This window comes from Typopeltis vanoorti, chromosome 2, assembly GCF_054136105.1.
Source record: "Typopeltis vanoorti isolate ZY-2024b chromosome 2, IOZ_Tvanoo_1.0, whole genome shotgun sequence".
Classification (NCBI taxonomy): Eukaryota; Metazoa; Arthropoda; class Arachnida; order Uropygi; family Thelyphonidae; genus Typopeltis; species Typopeltis vanoorti.
The window spans coordinates 77,623,627-77,642,588 of NC_143550.1; the positions used below are offsets into that span (position 1 = coordinate 77,623,627).

At 35.9% G+C, this 18,962-nt stretch overlaps 1 protein-coding gene across 1 annotated transcript in view; it reads left to right on the forward strand.

Moving 5' to 3' along the window:
* Positions 1-18,962, forward strand: part of LOC150109194 (serine/threonine-protein kinase A-Raf-like) — a 344,481-nt gene that overhangs the window by 265,615 nt on the left and 59,904 nt on the right. Inside the window, exon 15 of the mRNA XM_090411929.1 lies at positions 18,151-18,272. Coding sequence (XP_090268055.1) covers positions 18,151-18,272 — 122 coding nt within the window. The remainder of the gene's footprint in view (positions 1-18,150; positions 18,273-18,962) is intronic.

The window sequence follows — 18,962 nt, forward strand, 5'->3', positions numbered from 1 at the left end:
TCTGAGCTCAATTGAAAATTTGTGGTATGCATTAGAATATAGTGTGTGTGTGTGTGTGTGTGTGTGTGTGTGTGTGTGTGTGTGTGTGTGTGTGTTATTATATGGGCACCTCCATGGAGTCTTGAAGACTCATTGTGGGAGACCCAGTCTATCCACACAATCTATCATGCCTCTCCTTGAACCCATTAACAGAAAAAGCACTCACAACTGACTCTGGCAACTCATTCACAACTCTCCAAGCAAAATCTTTTTCTCACACCCCTACTAACCACGTCTTTATTCAACTTCCAGAAATGACCCCTTATTCTGGTCCCTCTAGCCAAGTGCTGATACATTTCCCCTGCATCTATTCTATAAAACCCTTTAAGCAACTTAAATGTCTCTATCATATTCCCTCGTTTTCTGCTGTCAACCAACTTTTGCAGTCCATACACTCTCAGTCTATCCTCATAGGGAACATTCTACAGGCCCCTCACCATTTTGGTCACTTGCCTCTGAATCCTCTCCAGGGCTTCTCATCACCAAGAAATCCATGGGACCAGACTTATGCACAGTAATCCAGATGTGGGTGTATCAAGGCCTTATAAATAGGAATAACAATGTCTTTATTTCTACTTATTAATGTATTCTTCAATAGCCAAGTAATCTTATGGGCTACCTTAGCAACCCTAGCAATATATCCTCTAAACTTTAACTCTCTGTCTACCACCATCCCTAAATCTCTAGCATCATCTATTTCGTGAAGTACAGCGCCATCAATATGATACACGGTTTGTAATCTATTTATCCCAAAATGCATAACTTTACATTTCTTGACATTAAACTTGACACCCATTATCTTTTGCCCATACTGACGGCCTATGTAAATCAGCCTGCATGCTCTCCACATCACCGTGATTAACTGTTACTCTACCTAATTTTGCATCATCAGCCAAATGAATATTTCCTTTCAGGTGATTTCCTATATCATTTATGTACAAATTAAACAGCAATGCCAGCACTGAACCCTGCAGCACACTACTAGTCACCTGTTTTTGCCTTAATTCTACCCCTCCATATACCACTTTTTGATATCTCTTCAGCATATATAGAGCTATGGTGACCTATTTTTATTGCTTGAAGAAATTAGAGGCATTATTTTGTTACAGGAGGGTGGGATCTTCAAATCACATTAAATAGACACTTATAGCCTATCAAATTTAGGCTATAATTAGGATGTGTGAAGATGTCCTATATGATAATAAGCTGTTGCAAAAATTATTTGAAATTACCATTATGTAATTATACATTTATATAGTGATAAATAAATTTCATCATCAGTTTCCTGATATGTATTCTCAAGGAATGTTCAGGCTATTATGACAGCACTACATGATTAAGTTTACATTAAGACAAAAACTGGTGAGATCTTTCTGAGCAATAAATACAAAATGTTATATTCAGGCAATGACAATCAAGGAAAAGAAGGAGTAGCCATAGTATTCATCACAAAATACGAGATTAATCTTCTTGAATGGCAGTCAGTCTCAAGTAGAGTAATGTGGACAAATATGAGAATGGGGAACTGGACAATGAGACTTATTTGTGCCTATGGTCCCACAGAAGGTTCTATTAAGGTAGAAGTGGAGGAATTTTTTGAGGCTTCAGAAAAAGCAACTGACACAATGAAAAAGGAAAAGTTGGTCCTTGTTGGAGATCTAAATAGCAGAGTAGGAAATGATTGTGAGACATACAAAAATATTTTGGGAAAATTTGGAGAAAAGAGCAAAGCTAATAATAATGGCAAATATCTGTTGGATTTCTGCTCAGGACATGGACTGGTTATTATTAACACCATGTTCCAACATAAAAATGTGCACAAATTCACATGGAGAGAAGAGGCAAGGAGTAAGAAAAGTCTCATTGACTATGATATTGTTGATATGATGTGTTTCTCCCTGGTGCAGGACATCAGAGTGTACAGAGGATTTGAAATTGGAAGTGATCACTATTTAGTCTTGAGCAGGATAAAATTGAATTTCATATTGAAAAGAATAACATGTAAGAAAGTTTTAAAGCGAATAAAAGTTGAGCAGCTCTCGGATGTGAACTGTAGACTAACATACACAAAGATTATTGAAGAAAAAATGAAAGAGTTTGAGAACAGGAATCAAACCTTGAAGATTCATTGGCAAGCCTTGAAGAAAGCCCTGATTGATTCAGCTAGAGAGGCATGTGGTGAAGTTGTCTGCAAGGATAGAAAATTAGAACTCCATGGTGGACACAGGAAGTTAAAGAGGCAGTGAAGAAAAAAAAAGAAAGCATAGCAAAAGTTCCTAGCAAATAAGTCAGCTTGTGCTCTTAGAGAATTATTATTATTATTGTTATTTGACACCTCCAGAGAGTCCAAAGACTCATCGAGGGAGAGTGTGCCAACAGCATCGAAAGATTGGTCCCCTTCCAACTACAAACTGCGCTCAAACTTACTTAACTGAGTCATTAGTAGCAGCTCTAACAATCGACCAACCTTTGCCGGCAAAGGTTGGTCGATTGGTGAAGAATACAGAGACAAATGCAAGAATGCTAAACACTGTGTAAAACTAGCTAAACAAAAGTCATGGGAGGACTTTGGCAAGAATATAGAAAATAAATATCAAGAAGGTGGCAAAATATTCTGGAGTTTGTTGAAGAAGCTTAGGAATGGAGGAAAGAGTACTGTAAAAGAAATTAGAGATGATAAAGGTGACATGAAAATGGGAGAAAAAGATATCCTTGAAGTATGGAGTAATTACTTTGAAAAACTGCTAAATGAAACAAGCATTGATGACAGCGCAGTTCTAAAAAACACTGACCAGGCATGCAGTCAGGAATACATATCCATACTTGAAGTGGAAAAAGCCATCAAAGGCTTGAAATGTGGAAAGGCAGCAGGAGTAGATGATATTCGACCAGAAATGCTGATGTATGGTGGTATAAAAGTCTTGCAGTGGCTGCAATGCATAGTTCAGAAAGCTTGGACAGAGGGACGAATTCCCGATGATTGGAGTAGAGCTCTCGTAGTACCCATATATAAAAAGAGAAATAAAACTGAATCTGAGAATTGCAGAGGTATTTCTCTACTGAGTGTTCCTGGCAAGATCTATGCAAGTATACTTGAGAAACGGTTAAAAAGAATTGTGGAAGAAAAGCTTGGTGAAGAACAAGCCAGCTACATTTAGGCCAAATAGAGGCTGTCAGGATCAGATCTTCACTTTACAACAAATAGTTGAGAAAGCATGGGAATATAACAAAGATCTGTATTTAAGTTTTGTCGATCTGGTAAAGGCATATGACAAGGTGTCAAGAGAGAAGCATATTCAATATGCTACAGTTATATGGTGTCAATGGGGCATTATATCAAGCAATACTTAATCTTTATTTGTGTTGTAAGTCAGCAGTTAGAATTGAAGGAAGTACAGGAAGATGGTTTAATGTTAAATCTGGTGTGAGACAAGGATGTACATTATCCCCTCTGTTATTCATTATCTATATTAATCACATTATGAAGGAAAGTGGTATTAAACTTGATATCAAAATTGGAAATGTTAATATCAGCTCTTTGCTTTATGCGGATGATGTTATACTTCTAAATAAAATCGCTACAAGTCTGCAAGATTCTCTGACTAAATTGAATAACTGTTGTAATAGATATGGTATGGAGGTCAGCAATAAAAAGACAAAGACAATGAAAATAGGCAGAATCATTGAAAATGTCAACTGTGTTTTGAATGGAGAACCTGTGGAACAAGTAAAACATTTCAGCTACTTAGGCACGATTTTTAGTGAAGATGATAAATTAAATATAGAAATAGAATGGTATGGTGGGAAGTCAATTGAATAAATTCACATGGAATAAGAGAGAAATTAGTCAGAACACTAAATTAGCTGTATACAAGACAGTGTTCAAACCAATTTTAACTTATTGATCTGAGAGCTGGTTTAGAAGTAAAACACTTGAACAAAGACTAGAGACCGCAGATATGAGAGTCCTGAGAAAGATTAGGGGCGTGAACAGATGGCATCAATGGCAATATCATTAAAAACGTGGATATTAGGAAAGATCTTGACATTGTCAGCATCCAGGAATGCGTTAGCAGAGCTAATCTCAGGTGGTATGGTCACTTAAACAGAATGGGTGAAGAAAGATTAGCAAAACAAGTGTTCTGTGCCAGGTTGACAGCAAAACGACCCTGTGGAAGACCAAAATATCAGTGGATTGTTACGGTACAATGCACCTTAGACGATAGAAATATAAGATCTGATAATGTTGGAGTCTTGACAAGTAACAGACTGATTTGGAGGAAAATTGTAGATCGGAAGTTAGTAATGATGTAATTTTTTTCATGTAATACTATCATATCCTGTACACCCCTTGAGGGTACATGGCAGGAATTTGATGATGATGATGATTAATCTCCTATGAACAATATTCCTCCAAATTAATCTTTTACTTGTCATTACTCCAATACTGTTGCATCTAACATTTCATTTTTCAAAGGAACTTCTGACTGAATCAATCTACCTGGATGCTGGTCTTCCTCTGGACCCTTTTTCTGCCTTTTTTGGTTGAAGAAAGGTTAGCAAAAATCCATTTTGCTAACCTTTCTTCTCTAATTCTGTTTAAATGATCATGCCACCTTTAGTTTAGATTAGCCTTGCTCATATGTTCCTGAATGCAAACAGTATCATGTTACTTACCAATCTCTTCATTTTTAATATTATCATACCATTCATGCCCCCAATTTTTCTCAGAGCTTTCATGTTTCTAATCGTCGACCAAGTATTTTATTTCTAACCCATCTCTCAGATCCATCAGTTAAAAGTGGTTTGAACACTGTCTTGTATACTGCTACTTTCATGCTTTTGCTAATTTCTCTCTTATTCCATATAAATTTATTCACCTGGCTTTCCACTGTGCCAACTTTTCTAAAATTATGACTGTTTTATTGTAGAATTATTAAAGTATCCTTGTTTACAGCCTTGTGGAGCACTGCCTAGTGCCCCAAATACTGTGAAACTGTACAGGAATACATTGTGCATTACTATCACTGCAGACGCAATATCTGATTGGTGGGGGGGGTCCAAAATTCACCACTAGGGGTACTGTATGATGTACCAAATGTAGATGTAGTAATTTTCTCTGTGTGTGTGTGTGTGTGTGTGTGTGTGTGTGTGTGTGTGTGTGTGTGTGTGTGTGTGTGTGTGTGTGTGTAAGAAAGAGAAAAGCAACACAAACATAAATAACATGTTTTTATTCACTTTCATTATGCATTCACAGGCTACCCTTCCTGGTATGCCACAATCATCAGTCCTGACCAGCTGCAGAATACTGCTGTTAGGACTGATGTTTTGCACATGCTGCGTTATGCTGTCTTTCAGCACTGGTAAGTTATCAGGATGATCCCAATAAACAGATCTGGCTTCCATGAAATGTTCTTGAAGAATCTCCTGTATGGATTGAATCCCCATCCTGCATGAAAATGACTGAATTTTCATGCTGAATTTCCATGCACAGGCAATGCTGTAGCTATGACAAAGCAAAAGCTTAATCCTTTATCCAAGTATGGGCAAACAAAGTTTGCACCTGAAAATATCTTCAGGACTGGGGTAAGGTGGTACACTACCAGGCAACTTGTTGCAAAGGTGGAGCAAGATAACATCACTCCTATCTCAGTATCTCCCATAATGCAAAACACATCTCCCTGAGGATATGTATAATGTTATGCATTAAGGGAAGGGCCACTACCCAGACTAGTTTCGACTTTTATTGAGTGGTGAATTTTGGAATTTTTTCCCATAATTTTTGAGATATCACTTCTGCATAACACCCAATTCATTTCTGCACTTGGATCACTGGGTGGCTTCACAAGGCCTTAAACAGGGATACTTTAATTTTGATCACCATGTAGTTGAAATATTTTACTTGTTCTGTAGGTTCAACAATTAAGAATGCAGCTGAAGTTTTCTACATTACTGCCTATTTTCCTAGTTTGTCTTTTTCTGATTTTCATGCCAAATTTGTTACAGCTATTATGTGATTTAGTTAAAAAAAAATCCTGGAGACTTTCTTAAGATGTGTTTAGGAGTACAATATCATCTACATAAAGCAAAGTTTGATATCAAGTTTAATGCTACTTTCTTTCATAACACAGTTAATACAGAAGATGATCAAGAGTGGAGATGATGTTCATTCTTATCTTACACTTGATTTTATATCATACCATCTTACCGTATTTCCTTCACTTCTGACTTGCAGCTCGAATATAGACTATGTATAATGCTTAATTTACTCCATATAATTTTAGTGTTTTGAAGAGCAGCACCTTGTATGCCTTTTCAGATCCACAAAATTTAAAATTTAAGTACAGATCCTTGTCATATTCCAACGATTTCTCAGCTACTTGTCGTAAAGTTAAATTCTGATCTTCACAACCTCTATTTGGCCTGAATCCAGCTTGCTCTCCGATCTTTTCCTCCACAATCTTTCTCAATCTCTTTTCCAGTATGCTTGCATAAATCTTACCTGGAACACTTAGTAGAGAAATTCCTCTGCAATTCTCCCATTCATCTTTATTCCCTTTTTTTACAGATGGATGTTATGAGCGCATTACTCCAATAATTGAGAATTCAACCTCCTGACCAGGCTTTCTGAATTATGCAGTGTAGCAACTACAAAACTTTTATACCTCCATATTTGAGCATTTCTGATCAAATATCATCTGTACCAGCTGCATTTCCACATTGCAAATTTTTGATGCCTTTCTATTTGTTTGCATCCCTACTGAAAAATTTCTACTATGGTTCTGTCACTACTTATTTGGTCTTACTTTCAGAGTAATTACTTCAGACATCTAGAATATCTTTATCTTCAGTTTTCATGTCACCATGCCATTTTTCTGATATTTATCTTTTATACTCTTATCTAAGTGTTCTCATGGCTTTTAGTTAGATACTTTTACATATGGTTTAGCTCTCTTACATTTTTCCTCTGTATTATTTTAGAATGTCTACTGACTTACTTGCTAGGGACTTTCAGTATACTCTTTTCTTTTCCAGGACTGCTTCTTTTACTACTTGTATTCACAGTAGTGTTCCTATTTTTCTATCTTTGCATACAACTTCACTACATGCCTCCCTAGCTGAATCACTGAATGTTTTCTTCAGAATTTTTACAGAGCCTACAAGGTTTGGCCCTTGTTTTTGAACTGTAATGTTTGAATAGTTGAGTCTACAGTTACCCGTAAATGCTGATCAACATTAATTATTTTTAAAACTTTCTTGTGTTTCAAGTAGAGTTATGTTTGAAATTTTCAAAATGGAAAATGAAACTTATTTGTGCCTATACTTCCACAGAAGTTTCTTCTAAGGAAGAAGTAGGGGAATTTTTTGTCATTAGAACAGTCAGCTGACAAAGAAAATGTTAACAGTGATCCTTGTTGGAGATCTGAACAGCAGAGTTGAAAATGAATCCCACCAGGCATATATTATTATTATTATAAGCAACTCCAAGGAGTCCTTAAACTCATTGAGGGAGGCCCTAAACATCATGTCAAGAACTATTCAGCATCTGCACAGTATCTATTATACTTTGCTTTGAACTCATTCATAGCCATGGCATTCACAATAGACTCTTGCAGCTTATTCCATTCATTCACCACTCTCCAAGTAAAAAACCTAGTTCTAACACCCTTCCTAACTGCTCTCTTGCTCAGTTTCCATGGATGGCCTTAGTTCTCCCAACACCACACCTGTTCTGAAAAATTTCCTCTCAATTAATTTTGTATAAACCCCTCAGTAATTTGAATGTCTTAATCATATCACCCCCTTTTCTGCCTATCAACCAGTTTCTGTAACCCACAAATCCTCAATCTGTTCTTGTACGGTTTATTTCACAGACCTGCTACCATCTTGGTCACTCGCATCTGGATCCTCTCTACCTCCTCCCCATCACCAAGAAACTGTGGTGCCCAAATCTGGACACAGTAGTCAAGTGGGGACTTATCAAGGCTTGATAAAGAGGAACAATAACCTGCTTGTTTCTGCTCGTCAAAGTATTCTTCAGTAACCAAGTGATCTGATGAGCTGCTTTAGCCACTTTTGCTATGTGCCCCCCCCCCCCTAAACTTTAACTCCATATCCACTAACATTCCCAAGTCTCTGGCTTCCTGGAGTACAGTTCCACCAATATGGTATACTGCTGATAATCTTTTCACCTTAAAATGCATAACCTTATACTTTGCAACATTAAATTGACATCCATTCTCCTTAGCCCAGTCTGCCAATCTATGCAAATCATCCTGCAAAATTTTGACATTATGTGTATTAACTATTGCTCTACCCAACTTTGCATCATCAGCAAATTACTGAACAGTTCCTGTCAGATCTTGTCCTATATCATCAATGAACAAATTAAATAGCAGTGGTCCAAGAACAGAACCCTGCGGCACACCACTAGTCACAGGAATTCTTTTGGACTCTACTCCTGAATAAACTACTTTCTGATATCTCTCCATCTCCCAATCCTATATCCATCCCTGTGTGCTCTAGGTTACTGATTAGGATTCCATGTGGTATCCCGTCAAAGGCCTTTGCAAAGTCTAGCAGTATTACTGCAAACCCATTACCCTTATCCAATTTGGCCATCACTGTATTATAAAACGTGAGCAAGTTACTGAGGCATGATCTACCCTTCACAAAACTATGCTGCCCCCATACAGTATCCCATTTCCATCTATCCATTCCTGTATTTTGCTCTTGACCAACTTCTCCAATATTTTGATGATGACTCCTGATATGCTGATCGGTCAGTAATTTGCTACAGCAGTCTTGGAGCCTCCTTTATGCAATGCAACTATTTTCCCTTCTTTTCACTCCCCCCCCCCCCCCCGAGACTAACCCAGAACTGAGACTTAGATTAAACAGTATTAAACAGTATGGTCAAGTGCACTGACAATTGCTTTGTTGCTTCACATAAGATACGTAAGATATAGGAACATTTAGGAAAATTTGGAGAAAAGGGCAAAGCTGATAATAATAGTATATTTGCTGGGCTTCTGCTCGGGACACAGACTAGTCATTACTAACACCTTGTTCCAACATAAAGATGTACACAAGTTCACATGGAGAGAACACGCAAGAAATAAGAAAAGCCTCATTGACTACGTTATTGTTAATAGTGATATCATCATTCTGGTTCAGGATATAAGAGTGTACCAAGGATTTGAAATTGGAAGTGGCCATTATTTAGTTCAAAGCAGGATAAAAATTGAATAGCACGTCAAAAAGAACAGTATGTAAGAAAGTGTTCAAGAGAATTAAAATTGAGCAGCTTTTACAAGTAAATTGGAGACTCAACTATACAAACATTATTGAAACAAAAATGAAGCAAAGTGAAAACAAGAACCAAACCTTGGATCTCAGTGGCACATTCTGAAGAAGACATTGATTGATTCAGCTAGGCAGGTATGTGGTGAAGTAGTCAGCAAGGATAGAAAAATAAGAATGCCATGGTGGAGACAAGAAGCTAAAGAAGCAGTTGTGGAAAAGAAGAAAGCATACCAAAAGTTCCTAGCCACTAAGTCTGCAGATGCCCTGAAAGAATACAGAGAAAAATGTAAGAGAGCTAAGCTATGTGTAAAAGTAGCTAAACAAAAGTCATGGGAAGACTTTGGTAAGGGTATGGAAAATAAATATCAGGAAGGTGTTTATTTCCTGATATTTATCCCAATAAATATCACCTGATATTTATCCCAATAAATATCACCTGATATTTATTGGGATAAATCATTCCTTATCTCAGTATCTCCCATAATGCAAAGCACATCTCCTTGCGGACATGTATAATGCTATGCATTAAAGGAAGGGCCACTACCCAGACTGGTTTCAACCTTTATTGAGGTCTTGTCAGTAAGAGCCAGACCCAGAGGTGGTGACCTTGGATAAAGGATTAAACTAAATTTATTATAGTCTAACTAAGTGGAAAAAAACTTCCAACATCTTTTTCTAAATCCAGAGTAATTTAATAATAAGGTGAGAAACCTTTTGGCAACTTGTATAGGTAAATATGATTTCTCCGTTGCTTCCACCTTGGTATCATCACCTCTGGGTCTGGCTCCCACTGACGAGACCTCAACAAAGGTCGAAACCAGTCTGGGTAGTGGCCCTTCATTTAATGCATAGCATTATATATGTCTGCAATGGGAGATACTAAGACAAGGAGTGATGAGAGCTTGGTCCACCTAAAATCAGTGGTAAGGCAAGAATGCACATTATCTCCTCTCTTGTTCATCAACTATATGGATGACGTTATGAAAGAAAGTGGCATTAGGCCTGATATTAGATTTGGAGGTGTCACACTTAGCTTCTTATATTCTTAATATGTTATAGTGATAGCTATAACAAATTTGCCATGAAAATCAGCAATAAAAAGACCAAAACTATGAAAATATGAGGAGCATAGAAAACTTCAGCTGCATTCTGAATGTAGATCCTATAGAACAAGTAAAATCTCATCTATTTAGGCAGTTTTTAGTGAAGATATCAGGTTAAATCTGAAAATAGACCACAGAATAACCAAAGCTAGTATGGTGGGTAGCCAGCTGAATAAATTTATATGGAATATGGGAAAAATTAGCCAAAAAACCAAACTAATAGTATACAAGACAGTGTTCAAGTCAGCTTTAAGTTATGGATCTGAGAGTTAGGTTAGAAATAAAGCACTTATTCAAAGAGTAGAGACCACAGGTATGAGGGTTCCGAGGAAAATTAGAAGAGTGAACCGATAGCATCAATGGCAGAATCATATTAAAAATGAAGATATTAGTAATTACCTTGACATTATTAGCATTCAAGAATGTGTCTGCAGATCTAATCTAAGGTGGTATGGTCACTTAAATAGAATGGATGAAGAAAGGTTAGCAAAACAAGTGCTTGATGCCAAGATGACAGAAAATAGACCCAGAGGAAGACCCAAGTCTAGGTGGATTGAATCAGTCAGAAGTGCCTTAGAAGTACGAAATGTTAGATATGACAATATTGGAATGCTCACAAGTAATAGACTGATTTGGAGAAAAGTTATTGATATGAGATTAATAATAATGTTCACTTAATCATGTAGTGCTGTCATGGTAACCTGAACACCCCTTGGGGGTACTTATCAGGAAATTGATATTTGATGATGATGATGACGACTTTCTTACATACTGTTTTTTTTGTGATGTTCATCACTATCAATCAACAATGACATAGTCAATGAGGCTTTTCTTATTTCTTGATCTTCTCCCCATATAAACTTATACTCATCTTTATTTTACAATGTGGTGTTACTAATGATTTGTCTGTATCCTGAACAGAAAACCAGCAGATACTTACCAGTATTATTAGCCTTGCCCTTTTCTCCAAATTTTCACAAAACATTTCTGTATGTCTGTGATTCATTTCTAACTCTGCTGTTTGGATCTTCAACAAGGACCATTTTTTCCACTTTGTTTGTTGGCTGTCTACATGAATGACACAAAAAATTCTCCACTACTTCCTTAGGAGAATTTCTCTGGAACCATAAATAAATTTCATTGTCCATTATGTGATTTTGAAGTTTTCCCACATAACTCTGCTTCAAATTACCTTAAAATCAAGAAGTTTATCATCATATTTGATGTTGAATGCTTTCATTACTCCTTCCTTACCTTTCCTTGATCATTATTGCCCAAATACAGCATCCTGTACTTATTATTTAGTAAGTTTTCACTTGTTTTTCTCTTGTTTTGTCTTAGTGAATACTCAGTTATGTCCACATGGTTCTTTTCCAGTCTTTGCATGTTTGGTTTCCTTTCCATTAATACTCCTTATATTGATGGCATCCTTAATTTTTATGTTAATGGAAAAATTACTCATGTAGGTCAAATGATCTTCAGAGATAGCATTACACTAAGTGTAGCATTTACTTAATGAAATGCTGTTCAAAGGCACTATTTAAATATTAACTACATCAGAGGAAGAAATATAACATTTTTCATAATAATAATTTCATTAGCCTACCCATGGTGATAGCATATTACTGAGGTAGGCTAATCCATGATAGAGCCGCACTGAGGCAGACTATTATATCTGTATAATTAAACATCATTCATGCATGCAATTTACTGGCTCTGATATTAGTGCGGATTGTTTTACATTGTGCTCACAATGAAAACTCCATTGAACTCATATTGAAACCTCCCTGAAATTTTTACATAAGATACTACACTAGTAGGAAAGAAGTCAATGGACACATAGTGTGAAGAACAAACAGCCATGACATCCACCTTAATAAGATGTAGTACCGTCTTTTGATTCAATGACTGCAGAAATCTTATGGAGCATACTTGCCACAAGCATATAATAGCAACCAATGGGAATTTTGGATCATTCTTCCTGTAGGCATGTAAAAAGGTCCCAGACTGTTGTGGGGACAGACATCCCTTGATCTCACCTGACACTCCAGTTCATCCCAGAGATTTTCAGTAGGGTTGAGATCAGTTACAGCAGCAGCATCCTTATGACATGGGGCATTGTCTTGCTGAAAGAGATCATGATCGTTACTATAGAAATGCCACAAGGAAACCTATGTTGTGCGCCATGGTTCTGAATGTTTTTGTGCAGATTCATGTTGAGTCCCAGAACTCTGCATTCAACATGTTATCCTTCGTTGTAGCACCTATGATCATGTTCAGTGAGTGTGGTGGATCTTCCACTGTGGGTAGCGCTTGCACTTGACTCCCTGTGCTTCCATGTCAGTATGGTGTCATTGATTGTTAAACTGATAGAGGGTGTAGCATGATTTGTTGCTCCATAACACATCTTTCCAAGCATCTATTGCACATGCTCTTTTCACCACTGAAGACAATATTGCATGTCATGTTGTACCATCATTTTATAATGTGGTTTAAGCCAATAAGAATACAGTTTTATCAGCTAAATCCCAAATTGCCAGCCCATCCTCATTCAATATCCAGGTAGATACATAACAGGGTGCACCATGAGAAGGTGAGGATTGGACATTAGGTCAGAAGCCCTGGTCAGTTCCACACATTCCTTTAAGGGTTTGTGGAGGTCTCCTCTCAGTTACACAGCTTTGACCCTTAAGCACCCCAATGTTGCATGTTGATTCGGGTAATGTGGGACTTGCATATTGCAGTGGAAATCCATGTTGTGAGCCTTGGTTCTGAATGTTTTTGTGCAGATTCATCTTGCAGTCGATGTCCAGAACTCCACATTCAACGTGTTGGCCAATGAATGGTGGTTTTTACATGCTATCCTTCATTGTAGCACCTTACAGTCACATTCAGTGAGTGTGGTGGGTCTTCCACTGTGGATAGCACTTACTCTTGACTTCCTGTGCTTCCATGTCAGTATGATATCACTGATTGTTAAGCTGGGATGGCCCAATTTGTCAACAATTTGCTGAACAGTTAGGCCTACAACATGGTATCCTACTACAACACATCTTGCAAACTCCATCAGTTCCATTCTCACAGCCATTTCACCCAGACACAGTTGTACTCACTTGGGAGTATCATAAATTCCTCCAATTTATATTAGCTACAAACTTGTGACTCATTACATGGCATGATGCACCTTGCCCATGGGGATGTCCATTGATTTCTTTCCAAGCAGTGTGTAAAGAAATATAAAAACGTTAACCACTAATACAAACTGCAGTTGCTCAAAGTTACCACATTAAAGACTTCACTACCAGCTGACTTAAATAGCCACATCAAATGAAATGATACTCTCAAATTACAGTAATTTATTCATTACCCAGATTTTGAGACTTAATCAAGTATCCTTGATTTGAATGAAATAAAATTAGAATGCACCCTTCAGTTCTCTCATTGTTGTGCAAAAGTAATTTAAGCTTCTGATACGCAATTAGTAGTCCATATTTCTGCAGATGTACTGCCTTTATACTATGGCTCAATGTTTTGACATTTGCCTTTCCAAAATATATTTTGGAAAATGCTCGGACGAAGACTGGATAGTAAGCGATAGGAATGAAGAACACTTGCATAATTTGTTATTCAACATGGCATGGGCTAAAATGCTCATATATTATGTACACTTTGAAAAAGATTTTAATGTAATAGTAACAGTTCCTTTTTTGCAGAAGAACTCTCCACATACACATGCACACAATTCAACTTAAATGCACATGCACCTAAAGAAGTGCATAATTTCGACTACTCCCCTCCTCTCCCTTCATTGTGTATTCTATTCCATACCTGACAAGTGTTCATATCAAAACATGTTTTGATAACATTTCCATACCACATTAAATTGGCTTTGCTCACATATTCTTGACTGCTCATGTCATGTTTCTTCCTAATATTTTCATTTTTAATATGGTTCTCTATTGCTATCCTTTCACTCCTCTAATTTTTCTAAGATCTCTCTTATCTGTAGTCTAGTTTGTGATCAACTCTTTTATTTCTAAACTAAGTCTCACATCCATAAAACTGGTTTGAACACTGTCTTGTATAGTACTAGTTTTGTTTTGATTAATTTCTCTCATATTCCATATATTTATTCAGCTTATTTCCCAAAAATACTAGCTTTGCTTATTCTGTTGTCCATTTCCATATTTCATTTCTTTTCTGAAATAAGCAGAAATTATGCCAAAATATTTTACCTTTTTCTTCAGGTTCTCTAATAAGAATGCAGCTGCTGAAGTTTTCTATATTCCTGCTTATTTTTATGCCAAATATTGTTACAGCATTATTCAATTTAGTTAAAGAATCCTGGAGACTAAGAGTATAACATGCTTTGCATAAAGCAAAGAATTAAGTTTATATTTCTAATTCTAATATCAGGTTTAATGCCAGTTTCTTTAATAAGGTGATTCATGCAGATTATGAATAAGAATGGAGATGCAGTGCATTCTTCTCTCACGTCTTATTTTATGTCAAATCACCTTGTACTTCCTTCGGTTCTAATTGTTGACGCATAACTTAAACATAGACTATGTATTGCTCTATATAATGTTTCATTTACCTCATATAACTGTAGTGTTCTGAACAGCTTTTCTCTTGGCACCTCATCGTATGCTTTTTGCAAATCTACAAAATTTAAGAACTGATTCTTGTTATATTTCCACAATTTCTCAACTTTGTTATGAATGAAAATCTGATTTTGACAAACTGTATTTTTCCTGAACCCAGCTTGTTCTACTAACTCTCTTCCACAGTTTTTCTTAGCTTCTTCTCAAGTATGCATGCATAAATCTACAGACAAAAGTTGTCTCATGACTTTTGTCTTCATGACTGAAATGGTGTATCACCAAATTATTAAAAACTCATGATCAGAGATAGTTGTCATAAGCTTTCTAGTTTTTGACAAAGCTTGATAATTGAATAAATTATATTCTTGTTTTAATTCTTTACCTAGGTGTAAGCAGAGTTTGTGTGTAAAGTATCTTTACATTCTGGTCTACTTGTATATGGAAGCTGTTGACTTCACATCAGTATGAAGTAATGCCATTCCTCAGAATTAAATAACACAAAATTTCACAAACCAGTACCATCTTCTTATAGTTAATAGCAGATTGCCCTACCAACAGACTTGCCAAACAGTTATCAAAATCATTTGTCTCCCTTATAGGTTACCCTCCCTTCTTCATTAAAAATTCTATTTGCTTCACAACTTTAATAAAAAAAAAAAAATCTTTGCCTAAAAAATTCAGACATTATGATCAGTTTTGATATTATTTATTTACCAGTGTGCCACTGACAGAAACCTTTGAGCTTATTGCTCAAAGGCTTCCTTATTCCTCTTCCCTTTACCTATTTGAATTATTCAAATTCATCATAGATTGTTTTTTTATGGAAAAATATACGAAATATACAAACAACTGTAGGGTAGTAGGTTCCTTTCTAGCCTATTTCTGTATAGAATATTTAAAAAACCAAGTGCTCAACACTGTTAGAGATAAGTCTATGCTATGAAGATAACATGTAGAGTTTGATCTTACTACCTGGATGCAATGCATTTCTTACTCATTTAAACAGCTGACATCCACAAATACACTTGAAGAAAAATAAACAACTCTTCCCTTCCTAAGCATGTTGACATGTTGGTTAAATATTTACCAAATTATTCATTATCCTGTTTGGTTATAAACCAAAAAGGCTATAGAAAACATAAACACACTAGAAGATACTTATTTAAGTAGTTACACAATCATGTATCCAGCAATACAGCATCCTGAAAACACTTACACCCAGAACCAAGATTTTTAATGATGCAGCAGTGGTTACAACCCCTATAAAATAGACAAAATACCCTGTCTCCTATCTATCCCACAGCTGACATTCAAGACAACTAAACTATTCCCATCTCCTTTATCCAGGGCACATCTGAAAGATAAGTTCTTTATATTCTCCTTGCCACCTTTACCTGTACTCCAAAGTATAGGCAGCTCTGATAGACTGGTAAATCTGTCTCTTAACATCCACTTTAAAACATATGCTGTCATCTATAAGAACAAACTCAGAAGTTCAGAACAGGTTTTAGCCTGATTTCTTTGAATTAACTCCCTTTTATCTAGCCCCTAGAGGATACCATTATAGGATGTTAGTTCCTTTTGAATTACAGTTTGAATTGTTTCTGCAACAACTTAGTCAAATGCTGTATGTTTTGTGATAGCTGTAATTTGTACTCTGAAGATGCTGAAGTCCTGGTTGGAAATCCAGCAAAAATTTAGGTTGATAAATTATTTATTTTGTCTCTTTGGTGTTGTTTATATCATGAAGCACCATAATAAGTGCACATCAGTTGTAAATCTTAAAGATAAAGCTCACACACACATATGTATACATTCACTATCATATGTATTGTGTGAAATTTTCAAAAACAATATTGGCAAAACAGTTGCAAAAGAAAAACCTGAGGAACTTTCTCAAGAGACTTTATAACAATCTCAATTGAACTATCTTGAAGAGCAGCCACATGAGTTTTTAGATTTTTCCATGGCATTTGCAATGATAAATAGCAATAAGATTCTCTGTAAATAGAAAGTGGTGGAAAACTGAACTTGAACATGCATTAGTTAAGAAGTTTCCAAGTAGCATAGAAGTTGGTATTTATTTTAGAAAAGATTGAAGTTTGAGCAGTATCAGCAGTAGGATAGATATTGATAAAATATTGAATTCAAGGCTTCAGTATTATCTGAGATATGCCTTTTTGAATCAAGAACTATTCCATATCTAGATTGATATTTATCTCATATAATTTTCAGTGAAAAAAATCAAATGAACCATTGAATGGGAAGAAAATGATAGAACATTCACCTAAATCATTAATCTGCAGATACTCTAAACTACCAATGTAATAAACAAGATAGCCACTGGTCAGTATCTAAGTTTTAGTAAATTTTAAGAGTGACACCAGAAAACTGACATTGACCCAGGTCATTGTACAGCTTAATTGACTCTTCTTCCTCAGTATATTCTGACATTATTACTGAGTATGCATTTACTCAAATATGTGAATGACTTAAAATTTTACTAAAGTTTAAAGTATGTATTACAAAGAATTATCTCTTACAACAAATTATTACTATGAAACCTCTGTTATATAAAATTAATAACCATGTGACCACAAGGAAAGGATAAGGAGAGAATAACTATCTGCAATATGTAGCACTGTCTATTGGCCACCCATTAAGCTTCATCAAATATGCATTTTTGCTTATAAATGTATGCTTGCTTTTATACAAAAATGGGTAATGCCAGAAGTGTGACATGCCTACAAGGAGAAAATAAAATAGAACTTGACATTTGTGATATTTTTTCTTGGCTAGAACTGTATATTACATTTAATATATACTTTATAGTTGTATATGAATACAAAAATGTGTGCATTACCATCTCTAAATCAAATGCTAAATCATCATGCATTTTCTTCTCAGGTAAGTATAGATAAATTAATAATTAAGTTAAAAAATCAGTTTAAAAATTATAGCTACAAAGCAATGAGCAGGGGTTGGCAAACACAGTTAGCAATGCATGAAGCCTCTTAGCATGACATAATACCAGTTATGAAGTACCACCCTTCTTATTGATAATTAAAAAAAATTAATAATTCTTAACCTATGTTCAGATATATTTCTTCACGAAGACCTAACTACTGTTAAAATAGGAGACTTTGGTCTAGCAACAGTAAAAACTAGGTGGAGTGGATCACAGCAGTTTAACCAACCTACTGGTTCCATATTGTGGATGGTAACAGTTTATTATTATTTTTTTTAAAACAAATGCTTCATTTTAAAGTATTAAATAAGATTTTTAGATGCTGCTACATAGGATTTATTTAAATATGGTATATTTTTGATGATTAATACTAAATACAAAATTAATAACGGAAAAACTCACGTTAAAAGATTATTTAATAGTATAATTTCCATTATTAAAACTTATGATTAATACTCTTACACTGGCCTGGTTGGCCAAGTGGTTAGCATATCTGTTCTCCAGCTAAAAGGCAGCAGGTTCAAATCCTGCCTTAGAATGGATGTTTGTGATTGTCTTTTACCTTCATACACTCATTCATATAAGTGTATAAATACTCTCCCAAGATGGATTAAGTCATCAACATGGGAAAAGTAGGTCCAAAAACCTCCTGTAATGAGAAAGGCCTTTACTCAACAGTTGGAATTCTATTCTATTCCCTTAGCCATGCAGCTGATGGGGTTTAGCTATATGCTACCCCCACCAGCTGCATACCCTACCATACTGAGGAAATGATTATGAGCAAGGTGGTTTTCTGTTGCCTTCCTTGCCATAGTTTATTTTATGACTGACCGTTTGTGTTTATGGGACCGGTTTGCTTGTATTGAGGGATGAAAAACCTACTGGGAAAACTCCTCCATATGAGGCCTGTTAACTCACCTGTAGTCAAAAGAGACCAGATAA